The sequence below is a fragment of the Hemiscyllium ocellatum genome, chromosome 2, assembly GCF_020745735.1.
Source record: "Hemiscyllium ocellatum isolate sHemOce1 chromosome 2, sHemOce1.pat.X.cur, whole genome shotgun sequence".
NCBI classification, from domain to species: Eukaryota; Metazoa; Chordata; class Chondrichthyes; order Orectolobiformes; family Hemiscylliidae; genus Hemiscyllium; species Hemiscyllium ocellatum.
In genome coordinates this window covers 122,955,355-122,968,298 of record NC_083402.1, presented here as the reverse complement: position 1 = coordinate 122,968,298, position 12,944 = coordinate 122,955,355, and the positions used below count along the sequence as shown (strand labels likewise).

The 12,944-nt window shown below is 43.3% G+C and overlaps 1 protein-coding gene across 3 annotated transcripts in view; it reads right to left on the bottom strand.

Moving 5' to 3' along the window:
- The window catches only part of unc45b (unc-45 myosin chaperone B), a 76,625-nt gene that overhangs the window by 38,643 nt on the left and 25,038 nt on the right, over window positions 1-12,944 (bottom strand). For all 3 annotated transcript variants that reach the window (XM_060846060.1, XM_060846068.1, XM_060846077.1), the window contains exons 7-9: window positions 12,668-12,836; window positions 3,998-4,168; window positions 3,224-3,395 (exon numbers count right to left, since the gene is read on the bottom strand). In XM_060846060.1, the coding sequence (XP_060702043.1) occupies window positions 3,224-3,395; window positions 3,998-4,168; window positions 12,668-12,836 (512 nt within the window). The remainder of the gene's footprint in view (window positions 1-3,223; window positions 3,396-3,997; window positions 4,169-12,667; window positions 12,837-12,944) is intronic.

The window sequence follows — 12,944 nt, the reverse complement described above, 5'->3', positions numbered from 1 at the left end:
CATTGGTGATAGGGATGGGAGGATTAATTTCTTTCAAAACGTTATCACTTTCTACAGGCATCAGCTAAAAGCAGTTCCACAGTCATGAAAATTCCAACCTTTGAATGTATTTGATTGTAAAATGCTGTTTATCATGATCTTTTCTTCAATTAGTATATTTGCCCCTGCATATCCAACGTAAGACATACATTCACAAATAATCTATGCTATTTGGTGCAGTGTTTCTTCCATTACAACAGTGATAACAGCGCAAATATATTCCATTGAATGTAGCTTGCTTAGGAATATCCTGATCTTCTGAAAGGCACTGTATAAATATTCATCGATTGTTCATTCTCTCCACAATAGAGAAATGTTTAGGGGAGTGAAATGAGTTAACGCCAGCACTTTGAAATAGATTTGTCACAATAACCTATGCCTGATCGTTCCCCAAAACAATAGTTTAATGGTGGTTTCAGTGTGGGTGGAAGCTGTCCCTTGATTAATTGCCCAGTCAAGAGTGCCTCATCCCAATGCTAGGTCTGCAGGCAGGCCAGCAGATTTTTCTTGATAGACTCAAGTGACGTCTAATCAGGAATGGCTATCTTGATCACTCAAGGGTTTGCCCAAGGATGGGTCAGATGCCAAACTGACAGCAGCAATGGAAAGGTAATGGACATCATACCCCTTTCCTTTCCATTTGTTTTATACCCCTATGCAGCCCATTGCCAAAGGAAACATCTTTTCAACATCATCCCTGCTAAATCCCTTCATAATTTTAAATACTTCTGTCAAGTCAAAAAAAGGGAGGCTTGCATTTATATAGCACTTCTTCGCAACCTCAAGGCATCCCAAAGCCCTGTATTGAAAATGAGTACCTTTTGAAATGAAATCACTGTTGTAACACAGGGAGCATAGTTAACCATTCTGTATGCAGCAAGATCTTACAAACTGCAATGAAATAATTTCCAATGAATTCTGTTAGGTTGAGGGATGAATATTGTCCAGTAGAAAAGAACTCCACTGCTGTTCTTCAATGTGATGCCATGGTCTCTCCAATATCTATCTGAGAGTGCCGACAAGCCTTGCTTTAACAACTTGCCTGAAAGATGACACCTCCTGAGAGTAGGGAATGTCAACCTATATTATATGTTCATGTTTCTGAAATGGGTCAAGAACTCACAAAGGCAACAAGAGCCATACATTCAACCACAGACCTCATTATCCAGTCTGCAGTGAAACCATATCAATCGGGAAGACTCAGGACCAATCCCTGGTGTCTGTTAATCTTTCAGTATTATTGATTGTTGCTCCTTCTTGCGATGGTGCTGCTGACCCCAGGAATTGCAAACTGGCCAAGACCCTGAATTTTAACGTATGTTCATGGATAGCCAATGAGGTCTCCCTCGGGTAGCCTGCTGATGCACACTACCTTGTAAAGTCTTCCTTGGGCAAACTACTAGTAGACTCCTTTTTATAATCCTTCACAGTATAACAGTCATTGGCAATTTACTGCCCAATCCTAATTGTCCTTCCTGTAGTTCTTGAATACAACTGAAAGCTCTGTCAGACCATTAGAGGCAGTAGTTAAGAGTGAAACCAAATTGGCTGTAAATCTAGAGTCACCAGTACTGGGTAAGGTTGGAGATACTGTTCACATTAGTGAACCAAGGGATTTTATTGATGATTTGGTGCCTTCAGGGTCACTATCCCTGAAAGAGGCATTTGGATGGGTATATGAATAGGAAGGGTTTGGAGGGATATAGGCCGGGTGCTGGCAGGTGGGACTAGATTGGGTTGGGATATCTGGTCAGCATGGAGGAGTTGGACAGAAGAGTCTGTTTCCATGCTGTACATCTCTATGACTCTCTGTACTTATTTAACTGAAAATCCGCACCATCTGTGGCCAGCTTTGAATTCATGCCTCCCAATCAATAATCCAAGTCTCTGCGTTGCTAATGCCAATGATGGAAGACCTGTTGATCGATCTGGGATCAGCAATCCAACACCCAGATAATTTCCAGGTCATGAACCCACACCTCACATGGGCTGCTGACACGATGCTATCACCAAACGGAAAAGTGACCCAGGGTTCAATTTGTGGAGGCAAGCAGCACCAGGAGGGCAGGGGCTGCCTGGGGAGAATGAATGATAAAGGCAGGAGGGCAGGGGCTGCCTGGGGAGAATGAATGGTAAAGGCAGGAGGGCAGCCATAGTGGGCCTGCCACTGTTTTCGGAGCAGACAGTACTTCAGAGGCCAGCAGCGTCACCAAAGTAGCCAAATGACCACCTGGTTATTTACAAATTGAAAATTGTCTCCTTGCCCTCCCTACTGGTTAACAAACTCAACAAGGGCCCCCTTCCTCCTCCTTCACTTTAAAAACTGGGACACTGGGACAAAACGTTCTGGGACCCTAACTGCTATCTGGGAGAGCACTAATTTTGAGGTTGCCTCTGCTTCTACTCCAGCTCCCTCAGGCAATTCATGTTCCTGTTCATAACCACCATGCGTTTGTACCATGCCCCACCTAAGGCTGACCACACCAATCATATTGTAACCATACAACATAGAATCATAGAGATATACGGCACAGAAACAGACCCTTTGGTCCAACTCATCCATTTTGACCAGATATCCTAAATTAATCAAGTCCCATTTGCCAGCATTTGGCCCATATCCCTCGAAACCCTTCCTATTCATAAACCCATCCAGATGCCTTTTAAATGTAATTGTACCAGCCTCCATCACTTCCTCTGGCAGCTCATTCTGTGCATGCACCATCCTCTGCATGAAAACAGTTGCCCTTTAGGTTCCTTTTAAATCTTTCCCCTCTCACTTTAAGCCTATACCCTCCAGTTTTGGATTCTCCTACTCTGGGTAAAAGACCATGACTACCAATGTCCCTCATGATTTTATAAAACTCTGTAAGTTCTCCACACAGCCTCCAATGTTCCAGAGAAAATACCCCTCCCTTTAACCCAATCCCTCCAACTCTGGCAACATCCATGTAAGTCTTTTCTGATTCCTTTCAAATTTCATATCTTTCCAATAGTAGGGAGACCAGAATTGAACACATTATTCCAAAAGTGGCCTAGCCAATGTTCTGTATAGCTGCAACATCACCTCCCAACTCCTATACTCAATGCACTGACTAAGAAAGGCAAACATCCTCAAAGGGTTGTAGTAAACATGTCAAACCAAAGTCCAAATTGATTAGCTAATCTGATTCTTCACACTACCTACGTTATATACTCTTCACAGATTTTTCGAAAAGTAGCTCTCTCTTCATCACAGCGAAGATCATCGTAGAGTTTGTTGAGTAAGATGGAAGCAGTGAGGCAGGTATTATCAGTCAGGGGGAGACAGTTGGGCAATTCGGGAAATTGCCCTCCCACTTCTAAAATCTTCTTCAAGCCTGAAATGGAAAATTACATTCGTGAATTGGATACAGAAAGATTTTGGCAGCTTTGGATTCACAAAACTGCCTTTATATTGTGCCACTAAATCTAGTTTAAAATGACAATTTAAGTGACCTTAATACGTCACTTTGACAACCCAACGGAAATGCTAAAGTCTGTGGATGCCGAACAGGTGAAATAAAGAACAGAAAATGTTGGAAGTACCCAGCATGTCTGTCTGCACTATGGGGAGAGAAATAGAGTTAATGTAGACAGAGAGAGCTGATCTGGTGCTGTGGAATCAGAACCAGGCATATAATCTTAAAATTCAGATGTGGTATCAGGAAGTACACTTTCACACTTAAGTGGAATAGAAATGTGGAGCACTCTACACTAAAAAGCTGTGGAGATTGAAGGTAAATTCAAAGAATAGCTAGATGTCCTGTTTTAGATTAACATATGTCCTGTGGGAGCTATTGAACTAAACGCTTAGTATTGGCATAAGTAGAGAAATTTCCTTCCACAGTGCCTCAGGATACTAAGAATCTGCAAAGCAAAGTTGTCCAAGGTATTTGGGCTGGAAAAATCAGAAATCCAAAATAATGAAGGATGTACACACCAATATCAATTGTATCCAAGCTTTTGGTGTTGTCTTTAATGCCCAGGTCCTTTCGAGGCACATTTCTGATCAGCAGATTAAGTGCTTGATCCCGTCCATGACCTGAGACATTTTTGAGAGTCAGCATTTCAAGAAGGTGCCTGATGATCATCTTGGCATCCTTAGAGGTATCTGTGTGAGGAAGATAAAACAGATTTACAATACCTTTGATGTCATCAACAATCTCACATCATCATACATACAGTCAAAAATGTACACCTTTAGGGAAGACACAAAAAAGATTTACTAAAATTGTACCAGGGATAAAGAACTTGAATCAGGTATTTGAGAATCTATCACTGTTCATCTTGGAGCATGATTTGGAGATGCCGGTGTTGGACTGGGGTGTACAAAATTAAAAATCACACAACACCAGGTTATGGTCCAACAGGTTTAATTGGAAGCACACTAGCTTTCGGAGCAACACTCCTTCATCAAGCTCCTTCTATCACCTGATGAAGGAGCGTCGCTCCGAAAGCTAGTGTGCTTCCAATTAAACCTGTTGGACTATAACCTGGTGTTGTGTGATTTTTAACTTTGTACATCTTGGAGCAGTGAAGGTGAGGGGATGGTTCAACGAAGATGTTCAAAACCATGACAGATATTAGTGACAAAATGTTCCCATTAGCAGAAAGGTCAGAAATCAGTGTATATTAACATAACATAATTGTCAAAAAAAGGAATAGAGATGAGAATTTCTATGAAATAGTTGAGTTGTTATGTTTGTGATTGCATGGTTTGAAAGAGTGTTGGAAACAGACTCAAGGGCTGAATCTTACTTGCATTGAGTTTTTTGGAGGGTTTCTTACCATGAGGTCTAATGAGTTTTCTCGCCATACCTTACTAAACTCACTTCATTAGCTACCTACCCTGTCCATGTCGGGGCTCTCACATCCAATTCCAGCCCCATCATAAGACTCGCCATTCCTAGGATAACTCACTGCTCAACAGGTATCCCAAAATTCAGCAGCATGCCTTGTGCCCACGTTATCTTTAAAAGGCTGATGTGTACCTGATCAAGTTCTGACAATGAGGAGCTACCTTACACAGTTCCTGATTTTTACCCTGGATTTGGCAGACACAGCGAAATCAGTGCCCACATTGTGGGCAGGTTCCTAGGATCAGCAGTGGAGGCCATGATACCAGACCACGTCAGCCTGATTAGAGGTTGTCACCCAGATCAGTGCAGTCTCAACTGTCCAGGAAAGCCTGGGGGAAGAAGGTCAATGACCTTCTACACAATGTCAGCAGAATGGCCACCATCTTGTTTTAATTCTATCCTATCTCCCACCAAGGGTTATGTTCTACCACTCTTCTTAATGATTGCAACGTGTTCCCTCAGTCCTTATCACCCACCTCAACTCCTGACACCACACACCATGCATGCCCTCTGCACTGCCTACTCACTCGCTCAGGACACCTCCCTACCTGCACCAGGAGTACCAGCTGTACCACACACTTTCATTTCCCTTAACACTTGACCCCCCTTCTCACATCCAGGAGAAACATAGTCCACAATAGTGGAGAAAGAGTCAAGTCAGCTGGTGTGCCACCCAACATTTGGCTCCTCAGAGAATACTGACTCTGACTGCCTCGGGAGGCTGAATTTCCAAGCCTCTGGACTGGTATCAGAGTTTGCCCTTTAGTTCCTGTGCCAGGACCCCCTCTCCGTTAAGGGATGCTGATCCTGAGTGACTTGACTGCTAACAATCATAATGAATTTCCTTCCATTACGTTAGCATTAAACACCAAAGCAAGACACCAGTAATATGAGCCTGGTATCTCCAGCTGAGAGGGCAAAGTGCAAAGACGCAAGACAAGGCAATGCAAGACAGGGTTGCTGTCAGCTATGACAGTGGGTGAGTTCCTGACTGCACACTGTCCTTGCTACAGCATTAATGATAGTTGCTGGTGCAGCCTGAGATACTGCATTTAAGTGCAGAAGCATCCTCTAAGGGGTTCGGAGATGTGTCATGAGGATCTTAGAAACTGGTACATGTCAGATGAGAGTGTCTATGGACTGGGTTACATATGGCTGGTGCCTATTGAGCATGCCCTGAGAAGTTGGCATCCAACAGAGAGGTTCTTCAGACCAGGTGTCAAGCCAAATCCACCATCTACGAGTCCAGGTCTCTGTGCCAAAATTTCTCAACATCTGGTTTGTTGGGCGAGTTTAGTAAGATCAGAGGTTAGTTGGTCTGTCAACAAGGCAGTTCACAACCATTAATCGCTCCCAACTGACAACACACTGATGCCTAGCAAGAGTCTCACCATACTTCCTGCTAAAAGAATAAAAGATGCCACCAAATGATCTCAACTTTGAGATGGGGGCTCAACGGACTTGCTCATCAGTTATGCCACACATCCTGATACTCCCCACATGGCTCAGAACCCTGTAAGATTTAGTTTAATATGCAATAATCTCCAAGAACAAAATTGAATAAACACTTGAAAAAGAGTTAAACTACCTGATTTATGGGAAGGATGAGGAAAATAGAACCAATTAGCTAGATGTTTCAAAGAGCTGGCATGGACTCGTGGACTGAATGGCCTTCTTCATTGTTGTACTGCCCCACGATTTTGACATTTCACTCCTTCCCTCAAGACTTCAGAAAACCCAAATTATCAAGGAAATAACGGAATATTATTTAATCAGTTCAATGCTCAATGCTTACAGCATGAACACAAGATACAGCAAAGTGAGTGTATGACCAAGATTATTTTTACTCATTCATGATGTTATGACCGAGTTAGGAGGGGTGAACTTTCATTCCTTGTTGTCTTACTCCACCAGTCACGACAATGCAGCGTCACAACAATACAGCCTTTATACCTTCAATTGTGTAGTTGCACTTAAATTGACACTTACTCATCCAGCTGATGATAAAGAGGGAATGTATTTTACATGTACCAACAAAATGTCATTTGTGCCACTTATGCTCCTCAGAAGGCCTTCTTCTTCCTTTCCCTGCATTCCCAAGCAGCACAGCTGGTGTAGAGTGGGCCTGCCCTGCAATAGAGCCTGATGCCCTTAGAACATTGGGTAGGAGACCATGGGGCTTTTTGCAGCTAGAGTGCCCTGACATGCTGATTGTGCCTTCCACAGAGGCTGTGAGTGGCAGACGGGGTGGAGGTGGAATGTCCTGGCACCCTGGTTCCTCCCGACACTACCCTGTCTCTTTGTGAGGAAGCAGCACATGGAGAAAGACCAAGGTTACTTGACCCCCTGTCAGATTGTCAGTGGTACTGAACGCTAATGGTGCGATGATGGAGTGCAGATCTGTGCTGTACCCAGCAGTCACTGAATATTAGATTCTGGATTAGTGGTGCTGGAAGAGCACAGCAGTTCAGGCAGCATCCAATGAGCAGTAAAATCCAGGCAGCATCCAACGAGCAGCGAAATCCAGGCAGCATCCAAGGAGCAGGGAATACTAGATGTTCAGCCACCAACCTGTCCAAGGAGGCAGCCGGATATTCACATGCCAGAAGCAGCCTGGTACAAACAGTGTTAATGCTGTCCTCCAGCTTTTGAGTGAATTTATCCTGTGCATCCAACAAACATGCCTTTGGCTTCTCTGTTTGCTTGTGCATTTGATTGAAATCATGAATGGCCAACACCATGGTGCCCTCTCCTGCCTGGGGCTGAGGAGGTGCCTTATCTCCCACAGTACTCTGAGTGCCAGTGCCCTGGGGCATTTCTCCTCCCCACCTGTGGAGAAGCGGCAGTGATGTGCTCAGCAGCATGTGCTCCTGAACTCTAATCCAGCTAACACACTGTGGAGTCAGTCTCTGAGCTACTGGAGGGAGCCATGGTGATGCAACCTCTACGGGTCTGTGACTCTTCTTCAGAGGTGGAAGTAGAAATGTTTTTGGGGGCTGCTTTCTTGATGAGGAAGACTGTGCAGATTCCACGGGTGTATGCAGAAGATAAAAGAGAGAATGCGTCACTAAAAAGGGGGAGACTTTCCTCCTATATTCCCAGCGATGGTAAAGGAGAGCGGCACGACAAGGACAGTGATTCTTATGTGGTTGCTGAAACATGGAAATTTTCGGCATCACCATTTAACAGTCCTCAGCTGCAAAGACATGGCCCCATTGCCAGTAATCCAGGGGTTCAAATCCCGCCAAGGAAGATGGTGGAATTTTAATTCAATAAAAAAAGTATGGAATTAAGACTCTATTGATGACCATGAATCCATTGCCAATTGTTAGAAAACCCACCTGGCTTTCTAATGTCTTTCAGAGAAAGAAATCTACTATTGGGGTGGCATTGTGGCACACCGCCTTAGCACTACTGCCTCATCGTGCCAGGGATCCAGGTTCGATTCCACTCCTGGATGATCATTCGTGTGGAGTTTGCGCATTCTCCTCAGGTCCGCAAGGGTTTCCTCCAGGTGCTCTGGTTTCCTCCCACAGTCCAAAGATGTGCAGACTAGGTGGATTGGCCTTGCTAAGTTACCCAACGTGTCCAGGCATGTGTAGATTAGGTGGACTAGCCATGGGGAATGCAGGGTTACAGGGGTAGGGTAGGAGGTGGATCTGGGTAGGAAGCTCTTCAGAGGGTTGCTGTGGACTCCGTGGGTCAAATGGCCTGCTTCCACCTTGTAAGGTTCTATGATCCTTAGCTGGTCTGGTTTACATGTGACTTCAGATCAACATCAATGTGGTTGACTTTCAACTGCCCTTTGATATGACTCAACAAGCCACTCAGTTATATAAATTGTGACAAAGTCTTAACAAAGAAATGAAACTGAACAGATCACTTCGCATCAACCTAAGCACCGGAAAAGATAATAGCAGAAACAGCCCAGTCACATCTGCAAAGTCCTCCTCATGAACATCTGGGGGTTAGTGCCAAAATTGGGAGAGATGTCTCACAGATTAGTCAAGCAACAGCCTGACATAGTCATACTCACAGAATCATATCTTACAGACAATGTCCTAGACACCACCATCACCATCCCTGAAAATGTTCTGCTCCACCGGTAGGAGAGACCCAGCAGAGGTGGCAGCACAGTGGTATACAATCAGACGAAATTGCCCAGGGAGTCCTCAGTGTTGACTCTGTACCCCATGTCTTCAGTTTAAACATGGGCAAGGACACCTCCTGTTGATTATCATGTACTTCCCTCCCTCAGCTGATGAGTCAGCACTCCTCCATCTTGAACAACACTTGGAGGAAGCCCTGGCTGAGGGATTTCAATGTCCACTGACAAGAGTGGCTCAGTAAACAGTATTACTGATCAAGCTGGTTGGGTCCTAAATGACATAGCTGCTAGACTGGGTCTGCAGCAGATGGTGAAGGAACCAAGAAGAGGGAAAAACTTACTTGACCTCAACCTTACCAATCTGCTGGCTGCAGATGTATCTGTCCATGACTGAATTGGTAGGATTGACCACTGCACAATCCATGTGAAGACAAAGTACCACCTTTATATTTAGAATACCCTCCATTGTCTTGTCTGACATTATCATCATGTTAAGTGGGAAAGACTTCAAACAGATCTAGCAACTCAAGATTAGTTACCCATGCAGCATTGTGGGCCACAAACGGCAGTAGAATTGTACTCCAACACAATCTGCCCAGCATTGCCTCAGACAACTATTATCATCAAGCCAGTGGTCAATCCTGATTCAATGGATAGTGCAGGAAGGTATGCCAGCAATAGCACCAGGCATACAAAAATGGGATGTCAACCTGGTGAAGCTAACAACCAGGATCAGTTGCATGTCAAACTGCATATGCAGCAAGTAATAGACAGAGTTAAACTATCCCACAACCAAAGGTCAGATCTAAGCTCTGCAGTCTTCCCACACCCAATCGTGAATGGTGGTGAACAACTAAACAACTCACTAGATGAGGAGGATCCACAAATATTCCCATCTTCAATGATGGAAGAGCCCAACACATCAGTACAAAATATAAGGCCAAGGATTTTGAGCAATCTTCAACCAGAAGTGCCAAGTGGATGATTCAATCTCGACCTCCGTCAGTGGTACCCAGCATCACAGATATCAGTCTCCAGCCAATTCGATTCACTCATAGAATCATAGAGATGCACAGAATGGAAACAGACCCTTCGGTCCAACCTGTCCATGCAGACCAGATATCCCAACTCAATCTAGTCCCACCTGCTAGCACCCGGCTCATATCCCTCCAAACTCTTCCTATTCATATACCTATCCAAATGCCTCTTAAATGTTGCAATTGTACCATCCTCCACCACATCCTCTGGCAGCTCATTCCATACACGTACCACCCTCTGCGTGAAAAGGTTGCCCCATTGGTCTCTTTTGTATCTTTCCCCTCTCACCCTAAACCTATGCCCTCTAGTTCTGGACTCCCCGACCCCAGGGAAAAGACTTTGTCTATTTATCGTATCCATGCCCCTCATAATTTTGTAAATCTCTATAAGGTCACCCCTCAGTCTCCGATGCACCAGGGAAAACAGCCCCAGCCTGTTCAGCCTCTCCCTGTAGCTCAGATCCTCCAACCCTGGCAACAGGCACTGGATACTGCAAATTCTATGGGCCCTGACAACATTCAGGCAATAGCACTGAAGACTTCTTCTCAACAACTTGCCACTTCCATAGCCAAGCTCTTCCAATACAGCTACAACATTGGTATCTAACCGACAATGCAGAAAATTGCCCAGGTATATCTTGCAAACAAAATGGAGGACAAATCCAACTCGGTCAATTGCATCCCAATCAATCTACTCTTGCTCATCAGTAAAATGATGGAAAACATCATCAACAGTGCTATCTTGAATGTTTTGGAAAGATCATATTCTTTCCAAAGCATTCAAGATTATAAGTATGCATACAGGTTTATCAAGTCAGTGCCATCATAAATTAATATTTTGGTTAGTGCAACTTCATAATATGGGAATGTGGGCATTGCTGGCAAAGCTTACATTTGTTGCCTAGCCTTAATTACCCCTGCAAATGTTCTCCTTGCAAAAGATGATTATAATGCAATTGAATTCTATATTAAATTTGACAGTGACATACCAAATCCCAAACAAATAATTAACTTCCTCGGCATGAAATGGAGACTTGGCTCAGGTTAATTGGGTAAGTGGAGTATAAGATACAGCAGTGCTTAAGTCACTGTAGCACTTTCAATAATGTTCCTGGCAAACTGGAAGTCAGAAAAATCATAATATGATCAGATAAGGTCAACTTTTAATTGAAAGGAGATTATGTTTGGAAACTTTTAGAATATTTGATGGCAGAATATATGGGAGGTAAAGGGGAACCAGTCAATATAATATATATGGATTACCAAAGGCATTAAAGGTTTAAAGATGCCACATATAAATTAAGATTAATATATAAGATAAAAGTTAATGAAGTTGGGCGAATATTCTAGCAAAGCTAAAGCATAGGTTAATGGGCAGGCAGCAAAAAGTAAGGATATACTGGACAGTTTCAGTTTGGCAGGCTGTAACTATTGGAAAGTTTTAGGAATCAGTCAGCTATTTTCATATTATGTTAATGACTTTGACAAATACCTATGGTAATGTACTCAGGTTTACCAAAGATAGTGTTATGTGGGAAAGTAGGCTACAAGGAGGACATAAGGATGCTAAAAAGAGGTATAAACAGATTAAGTGAGTGGGCACAAGGTAACTAATAAAATACAATGTGGGCACGGTTAGTCATTTTGCTAAGAAGAATCACAAAGTAGAATATTTTTTCAAGGCATGAAAGTTCGAACATTAGTTGGAACTTAAGAATTGGATGTATTCATAAGAAAATTTATTTGCAGGTACAGTAAGCAATTAGGAAGACAAATGACATTATGGCCATTATTGCAAGGAACCGGAGAACAAGAATAAGGAAGTCTTGCTAGAATTCTGCAGGGCTATGATGTAGCAAAACGCTGTGCTCCACTTTGTTAGAGTACATATATTTAAGGTAGGGTCATCTTGCTGTGGAGACACACCATTGATTCCTGGAAAGAATGGATTCTCTTGGATGAAAGGCTGTGTAAATTAGATTCATATTTTCTGGAGCTTGACAAGGTAGACACCAAGAGATAGCTTAGACCTGGCTGTGGAATCTAAAACATGGAGTCATGTCTCAGATAAGGAGCCAATCATTGAGGACCGAGAAGAGCAGACTTGCCTTCATTCACAGGATTGAGAATCTTTGGAATTCTCTACCCTAGAAGATGAGTAATCTTACAGTATTTAGTATAGTCAAGGCTGCAGTAGACAATATTTTAGTCTCTCACAGAATCAAAGGAGATGAGGAATAGATAGCTAAGTGGATCTCAGGCAGAATAGGCTATACCACCCCTAAGGCTTTAATTGTAATGAATGGTAGAGCAAGCCTAAAAGGTGGTATAGCCTATTCCTCCACCCATTTTATATATTCTTATGGAAGTCCCTATAGATACCCCCACCCCTATCGAACCACATTCTGAGAACTGCTGCCCTGGGATAGCAGTTACATAGGCAGGAAATAAATAACTGTGTAGTTTACAGCAGCACAGTGAAAGTTATAATGAAATTGTAACAGAGTTATGTGCAGTGTGCTTGCCTTTAAGCCCATTATCTAACATTGATACGAGAAATCTTCAGTTGCGTCTACAAGCAGATCTGCGACTACCATTTTACATACCCAGCACCAGAGCTTCATCCTTCCCACGATGCTCCTTACTATCTACTCCTTCAAAGTTATCTAGGATTGTTTGGAAGAGACTTGAGGTTGCCAAAGCGATGTCTTCATTGTCCAGAGCCATGAGACTGCAAATCTTGTTCAAGCCCATGAAATGTAACACAGCAATTGCCTGCCGACATAAAATCACAATCACATTAGTTTCCAACCCTCGTAATAATACCACAGACCAAACGCAGACGCTAATTAAACTTATGAACAATACAAAGTTATTCAGGTC